Source organism: Chiloscyllium plagiosum, chromosome 15, assembly GCF_004010195.1.
Source record: "Chiloscyllium plagiosum isolate BGI_BamShark_2017 chromosome 15, ASM401019v2, whole genome shotgun sequence".
Classification (NCBI taxonomy): domain Eukaryota; kingdom Metazoa; phylum Chordata; class Chondrichthyes; order Orectolobiformes; family Hemiscylliidae; genus Chiloscyllium; species Chiloscyllium plagiosum.
The window spans coordinates 69,405,721-69,431,741 of NC_057724.1; the positions used below are offsets into that span (position 1 = coordinate 69,405,721).

General features: G+C 42.2%; 1 protein-coding gene across 2 annotated transcripts in view; it reads right to left on the reverse strand.

The window, feature by feature from the left end:
• Window positions 1-26,021, reverse strand: part of il1rapl2 (interleukin 1 receptor accessory protein-like 2) — a 1,022,943-nt gene that overhangs the window by 53,798 nt on the left and 943,124 nt on the right. For both annotated transcript variants that reach the window (XM_043705153.1, XM_043705154.1), the window contains one exon: window positions 21,125-21,254. In XM_043705153.1, the coding sequence (XP_043561088.1) occupies window positions 21,125-21,254 (130 nt within the window). The remainder of the gene's footprint in view (window positions 1-21,124; window positions 21,255-26,021) is intronic.

Sequence of the window (26,021 nt, forward strand, 5' to 3'; positions counted from 1 at the left end):
TATGCAGAGGATGGTAGGTGCCTGGAATGCGTTGTCAGCGGAGGTGGTAGAGGTGGACATGGTAGCATCATTTAAGATGTATCTAGACAGATAAATGAATGGGCAGGGAACAAAGGGATACAGATCCTTAGAAAATAGGCGACAGGTTTAGATAGAGGATCTGGATCGGCACAGGCTTGGAGGGCTGAAGGGCCGGTTCCTGTACTGGAAATTTCTTTGTTCTTTCTTTGTTTAGTCCAGGCACTGGATAGTCCCATAAAATCCAGGGCAGTTGCTCAATCTGCTGAGAATGTAATGCCTAAATGTGTGATGGAGGCTGACACCCCAATTACAGCTTTCATCAGGGAATAGATAAGCAACTGATGAGGTAAATATTCCAGTCTATGGGTAAGGGTAACCTGTAGTTGCTGTCATGCCAATGGCCTCATTCTGTGCTTTAACTAATGAATGACACCGACAGCGTGGTTTCGAAGGAGGATCACTGAATTTGAAACGTTTACTCTGATTCTCTCTCTACAGATGCTAGAAGACCTGCTGAGTTTCACCAGCAATTCTTGTTTTTATTTGACTTATCCCCACAAAATCAATTATCTCGTTACAATCACATTGCTGCTTCTGGGAGTTTGCTGTGCTCAAATGTATCAGTGCCACCTCGTGCTCCTCTGAGGAGGTTGAACAGTTCATCAACTTCCCGAATACCTTCCACCCTGACTGCAAGTTCACCTGGACCATCTCAGACACCTTTCTCCTCTTCCTGGACCTGTCCATCTCCATCTCTGGTGACCGACTCAACATGAATATCTATTTCAAACCTACCGATTCCCACAACAGCCTAGACTACACCTCGTCCCTCCCCCACCCCTATAAAAATGCTATCCCTTACTCCCAATTCCTCCGCCTCCACCGTATCTGCTCCCAGGAGGAGCAATTCTAATCCAGGGTATCCCAGATGGCCTCCGATTCCAAGGACCACAATTTCCCCTCCCATGTGGTCACCAGCACATCTCCTCCACTTCCCGCACCTCTGTCCTTGAGCCCCACCCATCCAACCGTAACAAGGACAGAACCCCAATCCCCCCACCCCACCCCCTGGTCCTCGCCTTCCACCCCACTAATCTCTGGATACAACGCATTATTCTCTGCCATTTCGGATGCCTACAATCAGACCCCACCACCAGAGATACATTTCCCTCCCACCCCATCTGTGTTTTGGAGACACCATTCCCTCTGCGACTCCCTCATACAGTCAAGGTACTGAAGGAGGCTTGCTTTCCTGAAAGGGATTAATGAACCAAATAGATTTCACAACAATCATTAAACTAGCTTTTGATTCCCAAATTTTATTTTCTGTACTTACAAATATCACAATCTGCCATGCCAAGATTTGAACTCATATTCGCAGAATAGATTTCTGCATTATAAAACAAATGGCATGGTTGATAGGTCCATGGCCTCCATCAACCCATCTTCCACTCCCGGCACCTTCACTTCCTGACACAAGTTGTATCAAATCTGCGCCCACACCTCCCCCCTCACCTCCATCCAAGGACCCAAAGGATCCTATCACATCCGGCAGAGATTTTCCTGCACCTCCACACTCTTCATCAACTGTGTCCATTGCTCTCGATTTGGTCTCCTGTACATTGGGGAGATAGGACACCAACTCACGGAATATTTCAGAGAACATCTCTGGGACACATGCACCAAAAACCCCACTGCTCCTTGGCTGAACACATCACCCCTCCCACTCCACCAAGGACATGGATGTCCTGGGCCTCCTCTACCACTAAATAAACTACCCAACGCCAGGCAGAAGAACACCCTATCTTCTGCCTTAGGACCCTCCAACCACACGGTATCAACGTCGATCTCACCAGTTTCCTCACCTCCCCTCCCCCCACTTCATCCCAGAGCCTTGCCCCCCCCCAACCCCCACCCCAACATTCCTGATGACTCTCTTGCCCCTCAGATGCTGCCTGACCCGCTGTGCTTTTCCAGCACCACACTTTTCGACATGAATGAACTGTTGGACTTTCACATGGAGTACTCATGGAGTGTAAAGCAATTTTTAAAAAGTAAGCTCATGTGATTATTGACTAGGCCAGCATTTATTGCCTATTCAGCAGTTAAGTGTCAACCAACTGGAATCACATCTCAGCCAGTCAAGGTACTGAAGGAGGCTTGCTTTCCTGAAAGGGATTAATGAACCAAATAGATTTCACAACAATCATTAAACTAGCTTTTGATTCCCAAATTTTATTTTCTGTACTTACAAATATCACAATCTGCCATGCCAAGATTTGAACTCATATCCGCAGAATAGATTTCTGCATTATAAAACAAATGGCATTGCCACTCACTGCGACCACTGGCAGTAAGGGGTGCAACATCAATGCAAGTTGATGGGGCAGCACAGTGGCTCAGTGGCTAACACTGCTGCCTCACAGTGCCAGAGACCCGGGTTCTGTTCCAACCTTGGACCACTGTGTGGAGTTTGCACGTTCTACGTGGGTTTCCTTCGGGTGCTCCAGTTTCCTCCAACAGTCCAATGACGTGCAGTTTAGGTGGATTGGTCATGCTAAATTGCCCGCTGTGCAGGGTAGGTGAGTTAGCCATGGGAAATACAGGGTTGTAGGGGAGTGGGTCTGGGTGGGATGCTCTTGAGAGGGTCAGTGTGGACTCGATAGGCTGAATGGCCTGCACCAACATTGTAGGGATTCTAAATTTAATCCTTCTCCTCCTTAACCAATCCTGGTGACTGCTGGCCCTCAGTGAGATCAGGTCAGAGCCCCAGAAATGCAGCATTTTTGTCATATACTCTCATACCCTTCACTGGTAAAGACTGCTAAGCATTTCTAAAGCTATGCAATAAATCATATATGAGAAAATAAAAACTTGCTTCTTTAAAAAAAGAATGTGTGGTGGGGGCGATGCAACCTGTTATAAATATTTGGAATATTTCATATGAATTTCAGTAAATTGAGCCGATATTTCCTGGGTAGTAGGCATGTTTCATTCCCAATGACGGGTGGCCTTGAATTAAATAAGTCACATCACTGCAGTGCACTGTGATTGAAGTTAATCCGCAGCTCACTATCAGTGGAAATGAGGCTGTGACCCTTGCATTGTGTATACACATCTTGTGAGTTCTGCATCCTCCAGGGAGAGCTATAACCTTTAACTCACAGCGTGCGGTAGTTAATTAAAACTGACATTGCTGTTGACTGCACATTCGAAATGGTCCATGAATTGGTCGCAATTTGAATCATCTGACAACTCCTGCAATCATACCTCGAGCAGGATTTCCACAAAGAATCAGGAGATGGATGCCATTCAGCCCCTCCAACCTGTTCCACCATTTGGTTAAACCATAGTTGATTGCTATCTCAACTCTATTAACCAGTGTTGATTTTATGCCTCCTATATATCCTCTGTTGTAGCTCCACCTGCCCAGGACATCTGCTGTTATGGGATGCTGTGCTTGTCTTACATCATGCTAACATGACCACTGTAATCCATCTGTAACTACTCCCTGACGTATGTCATCCAACTGTCTCTAGGCCGAGTCTTTCTCCTGCTGCCTTCCAAAGGTAGAGTCATAGAATTCCTATAGTGTGGAAGCAGGCCATTCAGCCTGTCGAGTCCACACCCACCATCCAAATAGCATCCCAACTAGACCAGCCCCTAACCTATTCCCATAACCCTGCATTTTCCATGACTGATCCACCTCACCTCCACATCCCTGGACACTACAGAACAATTCAGCATGGCTGATCCAGCTAACCTGCACATCTTTGGACTGTGGAAGGAAACCAGAACACCCAGAGAAAATCCACGTAGACACGGGGAGAATGCACAAACTCCACACAGACAGTAACCCGAGAATGGAATCAAACCCGGGTCCCTGGCGTTTTGGGGCAGCAGTGCCGAATACTGAGCCACTGTGCTACCCGACATGGCCCAGCTCCAGTTATGAAACTGGATTCCTCAACTCTTGATTCTTTTCTATCGTAAAATAGGTTCTCAATTGCCACCTTCCTGAATCTTTTTAAAATTGTAAATGCTTCATTCTGGTCAACTTTCAAACATTTATACTTGAGGGAATAAATCTATCCTCATCGCTTGAGACTTTAAGCCCCGGTAACATTCCAATGTGGATTTGCCATTTGACAGCAAATACAGTCGACTGGTTCAGTTTAGATACACGCTGTCACAAAGAGGTGAGTTAGAAATGCTAGTTTTTCTTTCAGTCACATTTTCGCAGTGAGCCTCAATGAACTCCACAGACAAAACAGAACAACAAATTACAACTCTGGTAAAGGCTTGAAAAAGCCATGCAATGCAGGGTTTCCATTTGATGTATAGAATTAATAAAGAAATTAGAAGTTCGACAGAAAAAGGACATTATTCAGAGGTGTCATCTGAATACCTAAAAATGCCAGAGCTTCAGTCTCTTGACAGACCGATATGCAGTAAGTATATTTTGTGTGACTTGACAAACTGAAGGAATAATTTAGCATGTCATGCGGAGAGTGCACCGGTGAAAGATCTCAACAGGGAGCTGTCAAGGTGAAATAAGTCACACACGTGGTGTTGTCAACAGCGGTAAATGGTGTCTGCCTTATTAAAACTTGATCAGGTGTCAAGATTGGTGATGCGAAAATTCTGCAGAGTTAATTCCTTGCTTTTGTCCTATGTTAAACTGTGTGACAATGGGATAAAGTTGGACACAAGAGTTACCAAGAAGACATGTATCAAACTTCACGGCCACAAAGACCACAGACACTCATGTAGAAATTTCACTGGGTTTGACAATGGTTGAATCATTGCCCAGTGTTGGCCTATACACGTATACCACATGTGGAATCTGCTCACTAAAAATCAAAAATTTAAAAATAGCAACTATTATAGAACACAGAATTATTATGGTTTAGAAGGAGGCCTTCCAACTCAGATTGGCTGTATTATCTACTAACCCCTTGCCACTTCCCCAGACCCCTGCAATTCTATCCAAGTAACTATCCAATGCCCTCTTGAATGCCTCAATTGAAACTCTTTGCACATTTCCAGTCAGTGCATTCCATATCCTAACTAATTGTTGTGTGAAAAGGTTTTTACTTTCACTTCAACATTGCTTCATTTGCACATCACTTTAATTCTATGCTGTCTTGTTCTTGTTTCTTTCACAAGTAGAAACAGCTTCGTCTGATCTACTGTGCCCTGCCAGCTCATGATTTCAAAAACCTCAATCAGATATCCTTTTTCTCTCCAGGGAGAACAGTCCTAACTTCTTCAATCCATCTTCAAGGTGAAATTCATCATTCCTGGAACCGTTCTAAAAAATCGCTTTGACACTCTCTCTAATGCATTTGCAGCTTTCCAATAATATGATGTCCACAACATTACACAATGCTCCAGCTTAGCTCTAACAAAGTGTCTTGTATTCCATGCTCCTATTAGTAAAGCTGAGCACACTGTGTGCTCTATTTACTCTGCATCATCTATCCTGCCAGTTTCAATGATCTGTGCATATTTAGACATCAATCCCTCTGCATCTGAACCTCTTTAATAGAATTATACTCCTTATTTTGGATTGTCTTTAAATGTTCTTCTGACCAAAATGCATCACCTCACACTTCTCTGTATCTGTCACCTATCCATCTACTTTACCAAATTGTCAAAGTCCCACACTACCTTCAGTTAGTTCACAAATCTTCCAAGTTTAGTGTCATGCACAAACTTAGAAAGTGCCTCCTGCAAAACCAAGATGCAGATTATTTATACATATATATACATCAGGGAAAGCAAGTGTTCTCTTGGCCTTCTGTGGGGATTGCCATTACACAGTGGCACAGTGGTTAGCACTGCTGCCTCACAGCGCCAGAGACCCACGTTCAATTCCCACCTCAGGCAACTGTGTGTGTGGAGTTTGCAAATTCTCCCTGTGTCTGCGTGGGTGTGCTCCGGTTTCCTCCCACAGTCCAAAAATGTGCAGGTTAGGTGAATTGGCCATGCCAAATTGCCCAAAGTGTTAGGTGAAGGGGTAAATGTCGGAGAATGGGTCTGGGTGGGTCGCTCTTTGGAGGGTCTGGGTGGACTTGTTGGGCTGAAAGGCCTGTTTCCATACTGTAAGTAATCTAATCTAAAATCTTCCTCAAGCTCATTAACCTTTACTCTCAGTTTTCTATCACTCAGTCAATTTTGTATCTGTATTTCCACTGTCCCTTTCTACCGTGATCTCCAACTTTCCACACATTGTATCAAATGCCTCTGGAAATCCATCTAAACCACAGCATGAGTGTTATACTCAGCAACCCTTTCTGCTACCTCTACAAAAAAAAACTCCAGCAAGTTTATCAAACACAATTTCCCCTTTAAAAATCTGTACTGACTCTTCCTCATCAACCTACATGACCAGTGATTCTCTTCAGAATAATTGTTTTTGAAATTCTCCCCACTCCTGAAATTAAACAAATTGATTAGCAATTCTAGGATTGTCCTTACAACCCTTTATGAACAAGGCTATAATGTTGGCAATTCTCCAGTCTTCTGGCACCTCTCTGGGATTTAGTGAAGACTTAATTACAGATAGTGCCTCTGCAGTTTCCATCCTGACTTCCATCAAATTGCTCGAATGCATTGCATCCGGTCCCAGTGCCTTGTTAATTTTAAGTGACAACAATCTATTGAAGACATCTTCCTTATAAACTTTGAGCCCTTTTCGTGACAGAGTTTCCCCCTGTCACCATGGCCTGCGCAGCAATTTCTTATTTTGTAAAGACAGATGCTAAGTATTCAGTTAATACATTAGTAAAGCCTTTGACAAAGTTCTGCATGGAAGATTAATTAGTAATGTTAGATTCAGGGTGAACTTGCCAATGGGATACAAAATTGGTTTGATTGTAGGATACAGAGGATGGTGGAGGAGGTTAACTTTTCAAACTGGAGACCTGTGACCAGCAGTGTTCCACAAGGATCAGTACTGAGTCCACTTTTGTTTGTTATTAAAATACACAACTTGCATGAGAATTTAGGAGGCATGGTTAGTAAGTTAGCGGATGACACCAAAATTAGTGGCATAGTGGACAGTGAAGATCTTGATCAATTGGGTCAATGGGCTGAGCAGTAACAGTTGGAGTTTAATTTGGATGAATGCAAGGTATTGCATTTTGGTAAAACAAACAAGGGTTTGACTTATACAGTTAATGGTAGGGCCCTGGGTAGTGTTGTAGAACAGAGAAATATAGGGGTTCAGGTTCATAATTCTTTGAAAGTTGCGTCATAGGTAGAGAGGGTGGTTAAAAAGGTACAAAAACAGAAGTTGCTGAAAACGCTTAGCAGTCTGGTAGCATCTGTGAAGAGAAATCAAAATTAACGTTTCAGGTCCGGTGACCCTTCCTCGGAACTAATGGCAGCTGGGAAAATATTGATTTATGTGCAAAAGATAGTGCGGGAGAGAGGGTAAGGAATAAATGATAGGTGGGGAGAGATCCCAAGGAGAGAGAAGAACAGTGGACAAAGGAGTGGATAATGATCTGGCTGGGAGGGTGAATAGATGTTAATGGAGACTGTGAGTGGATAAAATGGGCAGCAGGATGGCCCAGTGGATAGCACTGCAGCCTCACAGCGCCAGGGACCTGGGTTCGATTCCAGCCTCAAGCGACTGTCTGTGTGGAGTTAGTACATTCTCCCCGTGTCTGCATGGGTTTCCTCTAGGTACTCCGTTTACTCCCACAATCCAAAAGATGTGCAGGTCAGGTGGATTGGCCATCCTAAATTGCCCTTAGTGTTAGGTACATTAGTCAGAGGGGGGTAGGTTACTCTTCAGAGGGTCAGTGTGTACTTGTTGGGCTGAATGGCCTGTTTCCACACTGCAGGACATTTAATCTAAAAAGAGTTGTGTGTATAGCAGACTATGTGATAACAGGGCCTGGTGTGTGTGGTAGGGGGCTGGGATTTGGGATGGTCCAGGCCTTAAAATTATTGAACTCGATATTGAATCCAGAGGGCTGCAGGGTCCCCAAGTGAAAAATGAGATGTTGTTCTTCCAGCTTGCACTGAGCTTCGCTGGAGAACTGCAGCTAGCCTTAGACAGAGATGTTGGCCAGGGAACAGGGTGGTGTGTTAAAATGGCATCTCGCTGGATGTGGCGGAAATGGCGGCTGATGAGCTTCTGGCTGGTGGGACGGTAGGTGAGGATGAGGGGAACCCGATTGCTGGTGCCGGAGGGAAGAGAGGAGTTGAGGGTGGAAGTGTGGGAGATGGGTCAGACCTGGTCGAGGGCCTTGGCAGGGGTGCTGGGGAATCCTCAGCAGGCGCAGTTATAACATTTAAAAGACATGTGAACAGGTACATGAGCAGGAAAGATTTCGAGGGACATGGATCAAACCACAGGCAAATGGGACTCGTTTTAGTTTGGAAAACTTAGTCAGCATGGATGAGTTGGACCAAAGGGTCTGTTTCTGTGCTTTATGACTCTGTGACTCTATAATACCTCAGCTATGCTGCCTGCCTCCATTTGTAAATCCCCTTTTTGGTCCCTGTTCAACCTTATTCATGCTTTAACCACTCTTATTCCTTATGTGCCTATATTAGAGTTTGGAATTTCTCTTACAAGACTTATCCGATGCATTTTTCTTCTGTCGAACTGTGGATGGTCAAAATTATCCGAGCACAAGAGAACTTACAAATAATATCCACTGCTCTTTCAAAGGAAACCATGGGGGTTGGGGAAATATATATTAAGGCATGAGGAACTGGGGACCCTGGTGCGAAATAATATTGATAAAAAGCTAAAAAGTTATTGTGCACTATTTTTGTTTAAATAGAGCATCTAAACAGTTTAGTTAAAAATGATTAATTCATAACAATATAGTTTTGGAATACTTTGTTCTTAATTTTCATCCTGTATGGTGCTAAATGAGTGAAAACATTGTTTAAAAAAGGACTGAAATAACCTGTGCTGTTTTCTAAATAGGGTAGATACTTGTAGAGAACATTTGCACACCAGCAACAATTTGTATTGATATAATGCTCTTAACACTGTATGATGCCCCAAGGTGCTTCACTTCAATGCCTGTACATCGAACAGTGACTTATAGAAACGTCTTAGAGAAGGAGATGGAATTGGAAGGGTCGAGTGTTAAATGGAGAGAATTTCAGAATGTAGGACCTTGGCAGTGGAAAACACAGCCGACAATATTGGAGTAGTGAAAATCGGGGATGAAGTAGGTCAAAAGTGGGAGATGTTATTGTTATTACTCCTGGTGCAGAGAGAACAGCTGACCATGACTCCATCTTCACTTCTGTTCTCTATCTGTTCCCATCTCCACCCTTGCCAAGTGTGGGGGGAGGGACTATGGAGGACAATTCTATTGCTTGGGAGACTCGATAAATCAATGGAGGCGATCACAACTGCAAAAACTGATATGCTCCCAGACCAATTACTTCAAGCCATCCTTTCCTCCATATTGTCTCCATTTGATGTCTACCCTGCTATGTCTCTTAGCGGCTGATGCCACCAACAGCACAGTGAACAAATGCTGTATAATCAGACTGACAACAGCCTATGTGACGTGAGCTCGTTGCTCTGTGTTCCAAAGGGCGCAATTGAAATATAAACCAATTTGCATGTTAATGAATGGGTGATGTATAATAATTAGCTCCACGTGCAGAGTGCACAATTTAACATGACTGACAGCTTGCCAGCAAGAAAGGTTTAGAAGCTCAAAAGTGTATATTAGATTTTCTCCTGAATGAGATATCTGTACTGTTTATTCCCATCACTCAGCAGGGCATGTTTATTTTATATACATGAAACTTTAATGAATGTAACTTTGATTTGAAAATGGTGCAATGCAGTCAAATAAATGTTTGCGTATTTGTACTTTGCAACTGTAGCAAACAAATAGAACAACATCTGCTGCTTGAATCTACATTTGATATCTGAATTTTATAGTCCCCAGCATAAGCGAATTTGCAAAATGCCAGTGCAATTCCACACAAGGACGATATCTTTTAAGCTTAGAATAGGTTTGTGCTTCGCAGTTGGTAGCGTATATTTGACCAAGGTACCATTCTATCAGACAATCTGTTTTCACTTCACATTTATCTGAGAAAAATCATTGTGAAAAATGGCCATGAAACAGGGATACCTTTATCCATGCGAACAACATGGAGGAGGTGGTGACATCATAGCAATGTCACTGGAGGAGGAGCTCAGTTGGCTGCACGGTTGGTCTGTGATACACAGTGATGTCAGCAGCGTGGGGTCAATTTCTGTATTGGCTCACTTGACTGAAGGTTACCACCTTCACGATCTTCCACTTGCCTGAGACGTCATGACTCTCAGGTTTAACCACCACGAGTCATCTGTCTCTCATGAGACAACACCCGGTGGGATGCTTGCACCACCGTGAAATTACTTTTTACGTAATCCAAAAGCTCACCTAAACATTCTGGGGACATGGCTTTGAAACCCACCCCTGCTCCATTGTAAATGGTGAAATTTGAATTCAAATTACTGAAAAAGAGACGTTGGAGTAGAGGTTCCTTGAAAATGAAGTCTCAGGTAGATAGGATTGTAAACAAGGCATTTAGTACGCTTGCCTTTATTGGTCATAGCATTGAGTATAGAAGTTGGGAGGTGATGTTGCGGCTGTACAGGACATTGATTAAGCCACTTTTGCAATATTGCATGCAACTCTGGTTTCCCTCCTGTAGAAAGGATGTTGTGAAACTTCAAAGGGTTCAGAAAAGATTTACAAGAAAGTTGCCAGGGTGGGAGGATTTGTACTATAGGGAGAGGCTGAACAGGTTGGGGCTGTTTTCCCTGGAGCAGCAGAAGCTGAGGGGTGACCTTATCGAGGTTTATAAAATCATGAGGGGAATGGATAGGGTAAATAGTCAAGGTCTTTTCTCTGGGTTGGGGGAGTCCAGAACTAGATGGCATACGTTTAGGGTGAGGGGGCAAAGATTTAAAAGGGGGCAACTTTTTCACGTAGAGGGTGATGCTTGGTGGAATGAGGTGTCAGAAGAAGTGGTGGAGGCTGGTACAATTACACCATTTAAAAGGCATGAATGGGTACATGAATAGGAAGGATTTCGAGGGATATGGGGCAATTGCTGGCAAATGGGACTAGATTGGGTTAGGATATCTGGCTGTCATGAACGAGTTGGACCGAAGTATCTGTTTCCATGCTGTACACCTCTATGACTTTAATTAAAATCTGAATAAAAATTTACATAATGGTGAGTGTCTTCTTGCAGAAACCATTGTAGTGCTCATGTCCTTCGGGGAAGAAAATCTGTCCTTACTTGATCTCACCTACATGTGACACCAGACCCACAGCAATGTGATTGACTCTTAACTGCCCTCTGGGCAATTAGGGATAGGCAATAAATCTTGGCCTAGCCAGTGACACCCACAACCTGTGAATGAATAAACCATCAGCCAAAATTAGCTAAGGGTCATTTTGGAGTATTTTGGTCCAAATGAAGTGTCCAATGATCCATCCACTTTCTACATCAATTTGAAAAGTTCAATATGAAGTAACATTGGAGGCTGAGGGGTGACCTTATAGAGGTTTATAAAATCATGAGGGGCATGGATAGGGTAAATAGCTAAGCTTTTTTTCCTAGGGTAGGATACCAAACTAGAGGGCAGAGGTTGAAGGTGAGGAGCAAATTTTTTAAAGGGACCTAAGTGGCAACTTTTTCACACAGAGGATGTTATAGAAAGAGCTGCCAGAGTAAGTGGTGGAGGCAAGTACGATTACAACATGGGTAAAGGAATAGGAAGGGTTTAGAGGATCCTGGCCAAATGCTGGCAAATGGAACTAGTTCAGTTTAAGGTGTCTTGCTGGTGCCTATGAGTTGGATTGAAGGGTCTGTTCCCTGTTGTATGATGCTATGATTCAAGCTTACTGCATGTTCCGTATTGCAATATTTTTTAAAGAAACAGAGTTCTAGTCACAGGGAAGAGAGCAAATAGAAAAATAACCAAAAGTCTTTAGTTTTGAAATTAATCTGAGGAACAGAAGTGTCAGAGAGCTGAATATTATCCCACCTAATGTCATCAATCAGTATATGTGGATGTGCTGAGCATAAGTCTGAATAACAGCAATCAGCAATCTCCTTCTCTGCTTTAAGCAAACAAGCAGAATTGCTGACCCTACATTTATGAGGCCATTGTTTTCCACATCTTGCATCTCTGTGACTTCTTGAGTAATTGAGTCAATTTAAACCCACTTGTGGGTCTCTTGGTGCTAGGATTTATATTTAATGAACTTAAGAGCAGGGAAGATTAAGACGTGACTTTGTTGAGGCATTCAAAATTATGAACAATTCTGACAGGATAAAGAAGGATATTTTGCTTCGACGAGATGGTATATCAGTAACTAGGGGGGGGGGGGCACAATTTCAAAATTGTCAATGAGAGAGCTTGGAGTGGGATGAGGAGAAACTTTGTAACTCAGAGAGTTGTTAGGATTTGGAATGCACTGCCTGGGAGAGCGGTGAAATTGGGTTCCATATGATGTATCAAATGAGAGCTGGATATATATTTGAAAGTGATGAATTTATAGGGTTACAGAGAAAAGGGCTGTATAGTGGGACTAGCTGTGTGGCTCTTTCCGAAGCTGGTGCAGACACGATGGGACAAATGGCCTCCTTCTGTACTGTAAAATGCTATGATTCCATTCAGATTAATCTCAATCTGGGAAGATTTCCACCTCAGCAGTTAGTTTTCAGAATTAATTTGAATCCACGTGTGTTTAGGTTCATATAAGTGTTTGGAAGGACTGTATTATAGAAACAAATAATCACATTACTGTCAATACCACAAGATTATCAAATCACTTCCCACAACTATTGTCACCTTTTTTAACTCAGTTGTATTGAGTGAGGGTTACAGATGGAGTGTTTTCTGCACTTATGCTGCAAGTGAAGGACATTTCAACTGAGAGAAGTGAATGCCCATGAGGTAGATGCTTCACTGCCTGATCATTGAAATGAATGAACAAAGAACAAAGCAAATTACAGCACAGGAACAGGCTCTTCGTCCCTCGAAGCCTGCGCCGATCCAGATCCTTTATCTAAACCTGTTGCCTATTTTCTAAGGATCTGTATCCCTCTGCTCCCTGCCCATTCATATATCTGTCTCAATACAGCACTTTTGACCTCCAGATCACAAACAACAGTGGTTCCCAACACAGATCCCTGTGGAACATCACTGATCACATCTCTCCATTTTGAGAAACTCCCTTCCACTACTACTTGCTGTCTCCTGCTGCCCAGCCAGTTCTCTATCCATCTAGATGGTACACCCTGGACCCCATGTGACTTCACTTTCTCCATCAATAGACCATGGGAAACCTTATCAAACACCTTACTGAAATCCATGTTTCTGACATCCACAGCCCTTCCCCCATCAATCAACTTTGTAACTTCCTCAAAGACTTCTATTAAATTGGTAAGATATGACCTTCCCTACACAAAATCATGTTGACTATCACTTATTAAGCCCATTTTCTTCCAAATAGATCCTATCCCTCAGTCCCAATCTCCCTTGATCTTTTCTGTACTTGTGTACATTTACTTTCTCCTTCAAGTATTTATCTAATTCTTGGACACTGAGGCATTGAATAACTCTAAAGAGGAGATAGACCAATTTTTAATAAGGTCAAAAGTCACACAACACCAGGTTATAGTTCAACAGGTTTATTTGAAATCACAAGCTTTCAGAGTGCTGCTCCTTCATTGGGTGAAATGAAGAAAATCATATAGGCACAGAGTTTATAGGCAGAGAGATCAAAGAGCAGAGAGGTCAAAATTTCAAACAAATAGTGTGAGTGGAGTGCCAATAGGCTGAATAATAAGTCTCTACAAGTGATCAAAAGTGTCAGACAGTGTGAGTAAAGTATCAACAGCTGAATAATAATGAAGGGGATGACCTATAATCTAATGAATTGAGGCGGAGAGATAATTACAAAATAAGTACTGAAAGTAATAGGTTGAAGGGTTATGGATCGCAGGCAGGAAAATGGAATTCAGGTGAAGATGAGATCAGCCATGCCTTTATTAAATGGTGGAGCAGGCTTGAGGGGCTGAATGGCCGACTCCTGCTCCTGGATCTTACACCTTCTCTTTCTTTTGGAAATTATTATGGGATCTCCTTGCCTCATTCTTTCAGACAGGAGATTCCAGACCCTTTGCCCATCACAGGCTTAATTCTTCCAGGAACTATTTCTCCAGGTTCACTGGTAATGCTGATCTTTAGCTGGCCGATAGGAAGGACACTGCAGGGGTAGGAATGCAATTCATTCCTGCTTCGGTTATGTGTCATTTGACATTGGTTATACGGTTAAATATTTGGCAAATCTGTTAGTTTTAAACAGTCGCTTGGTGTAATCTCTGAATTAACATCCTCAACCTGAGCTGAGTGCTAGCACTTAGCTTCTGAGTCAGCAGATTGTGGAGATCAGGATACATCACAGACTTGTGCAGCGCTGATGGCCCTTTGTGATGGGAGACTATTTGCTTTGACCCTCCCAGGATGCCATAAAAGATCCCATGGTACTCACATGCTGAGTTCTCTCCAAATTGGCTGACCAGTACACGATGAACATAATACAAAAGATTTGGTCTTTAGCTCAATTCCTCCAAGTGGTAGTTGTATTGAAAATTGGGTGCCATGCTTTAACATTAAAAAATGTAAATATTTCAGTGGATATGGGCATCACAGATCAGCACATATTGCTCATCCCTAACTGTTCTTGAACTGAGCAACTTATGTAACCATTTCATGAGGGCAGTTCAGAAACAACATTACCATGGGCCTGAAGTCACATGCGGGCCATGTGGGTAAGGATGGTAAGTTTCCTTCCCTAAAAATACAATGGACCTAATAGCTTTGTAGAACAATTGTTGACCACCACCATATTAGCTTTCAATTACAGATCCATATATTAAACCAGCTGCTGTGGTGGGATTTGAAACCATATCACCAGCTAGAACCTTGAGATTACCAGCTCATTGACTTCAGCATTGTCCCATTGTCTCTGATGTTACCAGAAATCCAAAAGTACATCATTTGCTGTTAAGTCCAATGGCGCAATATGAATGCAATTCTTTCTTTCTAAACTTCCCTCAATTCATAGCCCCACTTGAAGAAAAGGGGAGTTTATAATTTAGTACTTTTAATATCCCCAAACAGTCCCATAGATTGTTCCATCATGAGCAAGTTACTTTTAAATCACTGTTGTGCATTAACAAACAGGACAGTTAATTTGGACACAATAACCTCCGGTAAACAGAAACCGAAATGACCACTAGATTTATTTTGGGTTGCACTGGTTGAGGAATAAATGTAGACCAAGCGAACTCCTTTGGTGCCCTTCAACCTGAACCAGCAGACAAAGCCTGTCTTTCAAACCTTATCTAAGGTTACTGTGCACACACTGTGATAAAGTCACAGTTGATGATACAGTTTTTGAAGTGATACTTAAAACTGACGGAGGGGTTTAAACTAGATAATTACGGTGATGTATCCTCTGCTCCACCTTGTGCATTTGAAGGAATGTACTGAGATAAGCAGACTGGTTCACAATTTGTAACATATTGCATGACTCGCAGGCTCAATTTTTTAACTAATAGGTGATAATTGCTCAGACCCAAAATGAAGGACAGCAGGAATAACCTTGCGATTGATAATGCACAATTATTAACTATTAACAAAAACCTCCTCAGGTATGGGTAGATTGTGCATTGTAATGTCATGGGGATCAGTCCCAAACCTGGGCACTCAGCCTTGCTCCCCTCTGCTTTGAGGTTCCAGTGCATCCTGCCTACAGCTGCTTGCCTGTCAAGCCGCACTGTGAAATCAATAGTGAAATGACAGTAATTGGATTTGTAACAGCAAACTTTGTCTTTCTGTTTGAGCCAGCTATATGACATTGGTATATATGCACAGGTCGCTCTGAAGGATCAACTGCTGGGATATAGAGTGCTTGATTCAGGCTGCACCTTGTCACAAATGAACCTTTGACTTTAGCTTCTGCAGAGGTCAGTGATAATGCAACACTTAATCTGCTTTACAAGATTTCAGTGCAGCCACAGCTTAGCTGAGGTTCTGTATAAACTCCTGACATGTCTAAATGGAGTCATAGAGTCATACCAGAAATAGACCCTTCGGTCTAACCAGTCCACGCTGAACATAATCCCAAACTAGACTAGTTCCACCTGCCTTCTCCTGGTCCATACCCCTCCAAAACTCTTCTGTTCATGCATTAATCCTGGTGTCTTTTAAAATGTTGTAATTGTACCCACATTCACCACTTCCTCAGGAAGTTCATTCCCCATGTGAACAACCTTTGTGGAAAAAAAATTGACCCTCATGTCTTTTTTAAATCTCTCTCCTCTCACCTTAAACATGTACCCCCTTTACAATTACCACTAACCCTATCTACACCCCTAATTATTTTATAAATTTCGATAAGGTCGCCACTCAACTTCCTACTCTCCAGTGGAAAAAAGCCCCAGTCTTTCTGCTTTGTCCTTACAATAATTTGGAACAATACAGGCAACCAGTTTATTTTCTGGTAACTGTAAACTGGATTGAATATCTTCAATTTTTTTCATCCATTCACTCATGGGATATGGATGTCGCTGGGACAACTCTTACTGCCCAGCTCTAGTTAGCTTTGAGAGGGTGGTGGTGAGCTGCCTTCTTGAACTGCTGTCGTCCATTTGGTGAGGGTAGACCAGCAATGCCATTAACAATGGAGTTCCAGCATTTTGACCCAGAAATACTTCAGGAATGGCAATATATTTCCAAGTCTTCAAATATTGTTTAGCTGGTTCCAAATCTGTTTGTGCCATTGTTCAGTTTCCATTGTGCCCACAGCACCAAGAGAATCCTTTGTCAAAGTCATCAAAGTTCGATTAATTACATGATTTAGATGATGTTTTATCTTCTTTCCATTGCCTTAGCCTCTGTACAACCTTCAACACTATCCAGTCTCCTACACAGCTAGTCATTCAGGGTTAAACCTATTATAGTATTTCATCGTGACTGTTACAAATTGCACAACACCAGGTTATAGTCCAACAGGTTTAATTGGAAGCACTAGCTTTCAGAGTGTTGCTCCTTCATCAGGTGGTTGTGCAGTGCATAATTGTAAGACACAGAATTTATAGCAAGAGTTTACAGTGTGATGTAACTGAAATTATACATTGAAAAATACCTTGACTGTTTGTTAAGTCTCTCATCACACTGTAAACTTTTGCTATAAATTCTGTGTCTTACAATTGTGTCCTCCACAACCACCTGATGAAGGAGCAGCGCTCCGAAAGCTAGTGCTTCCAAATAAACCTGTTGGACCATAACTTGGTGTTGTGTGATTTGTAACTTTGTATACCCCAGTCCACTACCGGCATCTCCAAATCATTCATAATGTACACAGTGACTGCTGTTCGATGATTTTCACACCCAATTCTGTGTAGTCAACTATACGATAGCACAAGTTTTCACCTTTGGGGCCTCCTGGTAGCCATCTTCAAAATATTACTCACAACCTTGTGTGCCAATGCTGATGTCACTAACAATGCACAGCTTTACCTCCCTGTTATCACACTCAAATCCTATTATGCTACAATCCTGTCCAGTCCGCTTATTTGAAAAATGACATAATTGCATTAAAGCAGTTCAGAGAAGGTTCACTTCACTCAATCCTGGGTAAGGAGGTTACCAAAGGGCGGCATGGTGGCTTGGTGGTTAGCACTGCTGCCTCACAGCACCAGGGCCTCAGGTTCAATTCCAGCCTCGGGCAACTGTCTGTGTGGAGTTTACACATTCTCCCTGTGTCTGCGTGGGTTTCCTCCCACAATCCAAAGATGTGCAAATCAGGTGAATTGGCCATGCGAAATTGCCCATAGTGTTAGGGAAATGGGTCTGTGTGGGTTACTCTTCGGAAGGTCGGTGTGGACTAGTTGGGCCAAAGGGCCTGTTTCCACACTGTAGGTAATCTAATCTAATTTAATGAGGGTCATGCTGGCCGTGCGCCCATTTGGAATTTAGAAAAATGAGACAATACCTTACTGAAAGCAAACAAGATCCTGAGGAGACTGTGAGAAAGTTTCTCTTTGTTGGGGAGACTTGAAATAGAGAACCCAGTTTGAGAATTAGAGGCTATCTTTGGTACTGAAACATCCAATGGAGGTCTACAGATAGATTGTGTCAGGACAGAGAGAGAGAGAGAGAGAGAGAGAGAGGAAGACAAAGATGAAGATAGATAGACATGACCCCAATCTCCTCAATGTGTGACCTCCTAGTTCTTATTAGTCATGCTCATTCCATCCTAGGCTCCTGTTCTGAGCTTTCTTGGATACTTCAGGCAGGTGGACCTTCTTCCAGGTGCTGGCCTAGTCATGGTGGATTCCCCCACCTCAACTTTCTCTCTGCCACATCTTTTCTCCTCTTTTCAGGGCTGGGTCCTGGACCTGGACAATGGTCTCAGGCGTTCATATGCTTGAAAGAGCTACCCATTAGCTAGAGGATCCTAAAGAGAAGGGATTCCAGAAAGTGAATGCCCACGATTGTGGGAAGTGGATTTGAGTTATTTATTTGTTCTCACATATCTCCAGAAAGATATGGTGAAAATTGCAGGAGGGCCATTATTCCCCATCCGGTGGGAAAAGTGGGAGCAATAAAAATAAGATGTCAATCTTATCAAGGACTTGAAGATTCCAAAGATAAGGTAAATCATCTGTAATTTTTAAAATAAACTTGCTTTGATGTGGAAGCATTGAAACACAGGGTGGCTCCTTCGGGGTCATTCTCAACAGGGACTATATGGCTTCCTTAGGGGCCCTGGCACATTTGAAGGGGGCCACAGACTGTTCAATAATAAAAATGATTTTCTGTCTATCTGTTTGTGTTGTTTCCTTGTTTGAAAGGGGGGCTCTGGAACCTGAGAAGAGCTCCTAGAGGGGCCGTGGCCAAAAAATAGTTGAGAATCAATGGGCTGGTCTGCATTGGTTTTTTTCATCCACCTACCATGTCAATTTTCGAGTCCCTACCCCAGTAGTTGCTCAAAATTTGATGCCACTATCCAAGCCAAACAATTTTCTGCCAGATTGGCACCCACAGTTTAACAGTTTCTCGGTGATGAGGTCTGGAGAGTAATTTCAAACCATCCTGAAGCCAACCTTCAGGCATGCTGACCACTCTTCCTCTAGGAGTCATTGGAAACTGGAGTCATTGGTAATAAAGAGCGAGCACAGGCTCAATGGGCTGCTCCTTCTGCCCTACAACATATCAGTGATTCAATGAATTGCCCTGAGACATAACCACAATGATCTTGACTGATCATATTACTTTGGTTGCAAGTTTTGGCAAGACTAAATAAAAGTGAATAATTAATGCATTTTCAAAGGCTCCTCTTGAGTTTATCAACCTTTTTATGGTCTCCCCAGTCTCCGAAGCTCTGGGGAGGAAAGCCCCAGTCTCTCCCTATAATGCAAACTCTCCAGTTCCGGTATCATCCTTGTAAGTGTTTTCTACACCCTCTCAAGTTTAATAACACCCTTCCATAGGGAGGCTAGAACTGTACACAGTATTCCAAAAGTGGCCTCACAAATGTACTGTGTAGCCATAACAGAACATCGCAACTTCTATACTCAATGTTCTGATCAATGAAGGCAAGCGTGCCAAATGCCATCTTCAACACCCTGTCTACCTGTGAGTCCACCGTCAAGGAACTGTGCATCTGCATTCCGAGGTCTCTTTGTTTATCAACACTCTCCAGGGCCTGACTATTAAGTGTATAAGTCCTGCCCTGATTTGCCTTACCACAATGCAACACTTCACATTTATCTCAATTAAACTCTGTCTGCCAATCCTCGGCCTATTGGTCCATCATGATCAAAGTCATGTTGTGGTAATGTTCTTCATTGTCCGCTACATCACCATCTGCAAATTTACTAACCATACCTCCTGTTTTCATTTATATAAATGATGAAAAGCAGTGAACCCAGCACTGACCCACCTCTCACTGGGATCCAGTACAAGAATGAACCCTCCACCACCACCCTCTGTCCCCTGGGTGGGGGAGTCCAAAACTAGAGGACATGGGTTTAAGGTGAGAAGGGAAAGATTTAAAAAGAAACTTGAGGGGTAGCCTTTTCACGTAGAGGGTGGTGCATGTCTGGAATGAGCTGTCAGACAACTTAGTGGAGACTGGTAGAATTACCACACTTAAGAGGTATCTGGATGGGTATATGAATAGGAAAAGTTTAGAGGGAAGTGGGCCAAATGCTGGTAAATGGGACGAGGTCAGATTGGGATGTCTAGTTGGCATGGATGAGTTGGACCAAAGGATCTGTTTCAGTGCTGTATGACTCTATGATACACTTGACACATGGCAAGCATTGACATTTATAAGTGGGAGGGGTCTGTTGTCAATCATTCAACGTAGATACAACCTGTCCATCAAGTTCTATCATGTTTCGAATCCAAACAGCTTAACGTTGAGGCGGAGTGGAGGCAGAGATGAAACGAAAAGGAAGCATATCCTGCACTCTGGGTCCCACACCCTCAGGGAAAGGTCTGTGGGTTTAGAATTGGCCTGCTCAGTTACATGACAAGCCATGACAAAAACTCACATTGCTTAGTGGATGTCATCCTTAAGATGACAGACATACAGGTTTTAATGAATAATTAAAGCACTTTAAATTAAATAGCACAACTAAAAACATTTGAATAAATATCACTAGATAAATACACACTAAAATCAAGAAGAACATTTGCCTGTACCATGGACATTTGTTCATTAAAATACGTGCGTAGTTCAATTTACAATTAAGACCATTACTTAGTAGAAGAGCTGGTAAAATAAAAATTATCTCTCCCATTTCATCAATCGGTCTGATTTGTGAAAATGTTGTGGGTTGGGGATTGTCGTTCTCCAGCTTGTCATTCTGAGCTAGTTTATACAGCACCTGTTTGTGGTAAAATTTCAATCAAGAGAAATCCCATTTCATTTCAAGTTACATGGTTCGAACTTCAGTTAAATTATTAAACATGCTGTTGATTATCCAGCTGTAAATAAGAATCCATAAAGTGTACCTGATATCACTCTCCCTAACTTGACTGTCTTCCAGCTCCTCCATGTATTTTTCACCTTTCATCCAGTATATTATTGGGTTAACCGAGCTGTACCCAAAGAATGCCCTGCAGACCAGACTGGTTGGACGGCCTATTAAGAGGAAAACAAAGAAAATTTATAGATCACAGCATTCTTCTTCCAAGTTCAACCTGTAGCACTGAGTGCATTTAAATCTGTATCAAGCGAGACCATTCAAAGAGGGAACCTTCAAAGAAAATTGGATTAATCAATTTCAGTCTTGTAGCTTCTAATCTGGTGTGATATTTGATGAGAATCATTGAGTCAGTACCCCACGGTATTGCTAACCATAATCTGGAAATGCTGCTGTGTCTGTCCTCATGTAAAAATATGATGTAAAGTATTGACGTCTTTTCTCTTAAGGTGCACACATAAGTCTGAATCTATAGCCAACTAGTCATGATGCCTGTTGAGGTTGGTTTAAAACACAGTGTGTTTCACCAGTTTTCAGCTTTGCTGTGTGGGAAAATAAACATTTCTACTGGGCAAACTGTTTGCCCTGGGCTGGTGCTATCCAGTTAATGCCACAGGTTTCAAACTTTCTGGTAGTTCTCTTGTGGCACAGTGATAGTGTCTTAAACTCTGAACCAGGAGGTCTGGGATTCATGCCTCACCTGATCCTGAGGTGTGTAATAAAACCTCTGAAGAGGTTGATAAGGAAAGCACCTGGGCCTGGGAAATGGGAGGATGCCACAGCTCTTCCATCAGTCGGGGGACTCGGGTAATGAGGCTCCACCAATCTCCTGTCACATTTCCTTTGGACAAAGCAGGTAAGTGCTTATTGTTAGCTACTCACCCTGCTCATATGATACATGTTCCTAGCAAAGACAAGACAGGTGTGATGATCTATCCAAATTCTAATTGCTTCATGCTTCACACTCCACCACCCCCCTCCCCCCACCACCCCCTACCCTCCAATTCCCTTTCTCAAGGTTAAGAACACGTCTCAAACAGTGATGCAAGACTCATTGTTGAGCACGTATTGTCTCTTGTGAATGCTGGACTCCCTGGGATCAAGCTGGTAAGTATTCAGAATTAAGCACTGGGAGTGATTGCTGGTGTAGGCACAGTAGGACAGAACAGGACAGAAACAGAGCCTTTGGACCAACTCCTTCTGCACAGTTACAATTTTATGATTCTCGGTAACTCATACTGAAACCATTCTGACATAATCAAAAATAAACTGAACATGTGTTCCTCCCTCAAAGGCAGAAAAGCTCCATCGACACTTCATTGCCCACATTGGAATCCCAGCTCGCTTCATTCCCATCATTATTTCTTGCCTCAGCCACACAAAACTAAATATTTAATAGAATTAAGTAGGAAAGACACCTCTGTGCAAATAAGATATAGAGCAAGTAAACTAGAATATGGTTCAATCCCCTGCTTTATAAAGCTTATCAATAGCATGTAAATAACTGAGAACGTAATAAACTTAATTTGACAACATATGATTGATGGACTTTAATACAAATTGCAGAGTGTAGCAGACCTCTCATGTTTATCCAGTAGATTAGAAAGATTTGCATTTTGCAATATATTGTGTTTATTTATGTACTGCATACTTGTGGAATCCTTCCAGTATTTAATACTTTCTGTTCATATTACTGATTGCCTAGATATTTTCTATCTGATCAGACACTTTCTTATACATCTCTGGAGCAAGTAGGACTTGAACCTAGACCTTCTGGTTCAGAGGTTATAGACAGTGTCAGTGCACCAGAACCACCTTTTACAGACGGCCTACAATTATGCTATGATGTGTTGCATTTGTATCATTAATACAATGTGGCACTAACTACTGCTATGATCATTTATCAATGGAGCAATTTAAACGGGAACACTTCAGTGACCAGGAATTTGGAGCAGCTCAGGAGTACAGGAGATTGTCAGCCTGAGCTTACATTATTGTGTCATCTGATTTATCACCTTCCTGTCCCATGCTATTGTCTACATCCACTTCACAACTGTATCCATCACTGCTGAGTCTTCAGAATACTACTTAAACATTACTCACTGATCTGCATCATCTGCACTACATTAAAATGTTAAAGATGCGTCACACTATAAGCCCAAGAAGTGCAAAATATTTTCACTATAGAGAGATGAATCATGCACTAATGTTTGTGCATTAGAAATGATTCATTTTGAGCATACTGCATTTCTAAGCTCTTGATAATGCCTTTTCCTTTACACACAGTTGATAGGATCAGATCAAGGATCAACTTTCTCTGCACTGCCTCCAATAGCAGGATACCTTTCCTTAGATGAGGCAGTACGAACTGTTCACAATATTTCAGCTGTAATCTGCCTAGTGCCTGATAGAGTTTTAGCAAAACCTCCCTACTTTTTTCTCCATTCTGTTTGAAATAAATGCCAATATGTCATCTGCCTTCCCTATTACCTGCTGAAACTGGATGCAAGCTTTTTTGTGATTTGTTCCGGTCCGCTTAATCCCTCTGTGCTGCAGCTTTATGTAGTCTTTCTCCATTTAAACAATATTCAGCTATTCTATTCTTCCTGCCCAAGTTTGCCATATTTGCCCAGATTATAGAGTCATACTGAGGAAAACATCTACAAGGTGTCTGGGCCTGGGAAATGGGAGGATGCCACAGCTCTTCCATCAGTTGGGGGACATGAGGTTCCACCAGGCTCCTGTCACATTTCCTTTGGACAAAACAGGTAAGTGCTTATTGTTAGCTACTCACCCTGCTCATATGATACATGTTCCTAGCAAAGACAGGACAGATGTGATGATCTAACCAAATTCTAATTGCTTCACACTTCCCCCCTTCCCTTTCTCAAGGTTAAGAACACGTCTCAAACAGTGATGCAAGACTCATTGTTGAGCACATATTGCCTCTTGTGAATGCTGGACTCCCTGAAGAGCATGGGATCAAGCTGGGAAGTATTCAGAATTAAGCACTGGGAGTGATTGCTGGTGTAAGGCATGATAGGACAGAACAGGACAGAAACAGAGCCTTTGGACCAACTCCTTCTGCACAGTTACAATTTTATGATTCTCGGTAACTCGTACTGAAACCATTCTGACATAATCAAAAAAAAACTGAACATGTGTTCCTCCCTCACAGAAACAGAGCCTTTGGATCAACTCATCCTTGTCGACCAAGTTTCCTAAATTAAAATAGTCCCATTTACCTCTGCCAAGCTTTTGCCCATTACTTAACCTATCTATATCCCTCTGTAAACTTCCTGTGTCATCCTTACTACTTGCCATATTTTTCTGTCATCCACAAAGTTGGTTATAATACATTCACTTTTGACATCCAAGTCATTATTATATATTGTAAATAAACATGGTTCCAGCATCGAACGCTGTGTCGATCCACTCCTAAAAATCCTTTCTCCCAACTCTCTGTCTTCTATTTTGTTCACCAATTCTCTATCCGTGCCGAGAAACCAATCCCTCCCAGCACCATGTGCTCTTGTCTTATTAATTAGGCTTAGCGTGGTACCTTATTTTCCCTGCAACGTTGAAGGTTCAAGTGTGACCTTACCGAAGTTTGTAAAATCATGAGGGGCATGGATAGGGTGAATAGCCAAGGTCTTTTCCCCAGGATACAGGAGTCCAAAACTAATGGAAATAGATTGAAGGTGAGAGGGGAAAGATTTAAAAGGGGCCTAAAGGGGCAACCTTTTCATGCAGAGAGTGGTGCATGTATGGAATGAGCTGTCAGAGGAAGTGATGGAGACTGGTACAATTACAACACTTAAACACATTTGGATAAGTACATGACTAGGAAAGGTTTAGAGGGATATGGGCCAAGTGCTGGCATGTGGGACTAGATTAATTTAGGATATCTGGTCAGCATGGACAAGTTGGACTAAAGCATTTGTTTCCATGCTGTACGTTTAAATGTTAAATGCCTTTTGAAAATCCATATCTATCTACTGCTTCTCCTTTACCTACATATTTGTTAGCTCCTCAAAGAATCCTAAAGCATTTGTCAGTCATGACTTCCCATTTACAAGGTCATTCTCACTCTGCCTGATTATATCATGTACTTCTAAATTGTCTGCCATTACATCTTTCATAATTTAGAATATGTTTCAACAATTTTCCCAAGAACAAATGCTAAGCTGACTGTCCTCTATTTACTTGTTTCTTCTGTCTTTTTTTTGAACAAGGATGTTATTTTGACAATTTTCCACTTCTCTGGGATTTTTCCACTAACTAAGAATTGTTGCAAGATTACGACCAGTACCTTTACAATCGCTGTGGCTACTGCCTTCAATGTAATCTATTAGGTTCAGGGGTCTAATTGACCTTTAGCTCCATTTGTCTTCCTGGTACATACTCTCCGATGACCAGTCATTGTATCTATCCCCTCCTTTTATCCCTTAGTTATTTTGCATTGTTCGGAATGGTATTTCTACCCTCCACTGTGAAGACATACTTAAACAATTTATACTAATGTTTTAAATTTTCTGGTTGCACATGAATTAACCAATTGTCTCTCTAACAGAAGGAGATGCCTATATTCCCTTATGACCTAAAGCTAATTATATTATGACAAGCACCATCTTCTGGGATGTGCAATAAGGCTTCAATCTCCACTCTTCTACGAGTCAAGATTGGATGACGCACAAAACCAACCTCTTCCTTCATTCAATGGCATTGGTTGTAATCAGTAATTCATTCCATAAAAACGTTTACTTGGAGTCTTGCATTCATTCATTCACACAGCAATACCATACTGTACATGCCTTGCAGCAATAGTTGAATTATAAAATATTGCAATGCGGGATTTTTAAAAATACTTCTGCCGTGGGTGTCACAAAAGAGTAAGTCATAAGATAAAAGCCCATGGCATTGGA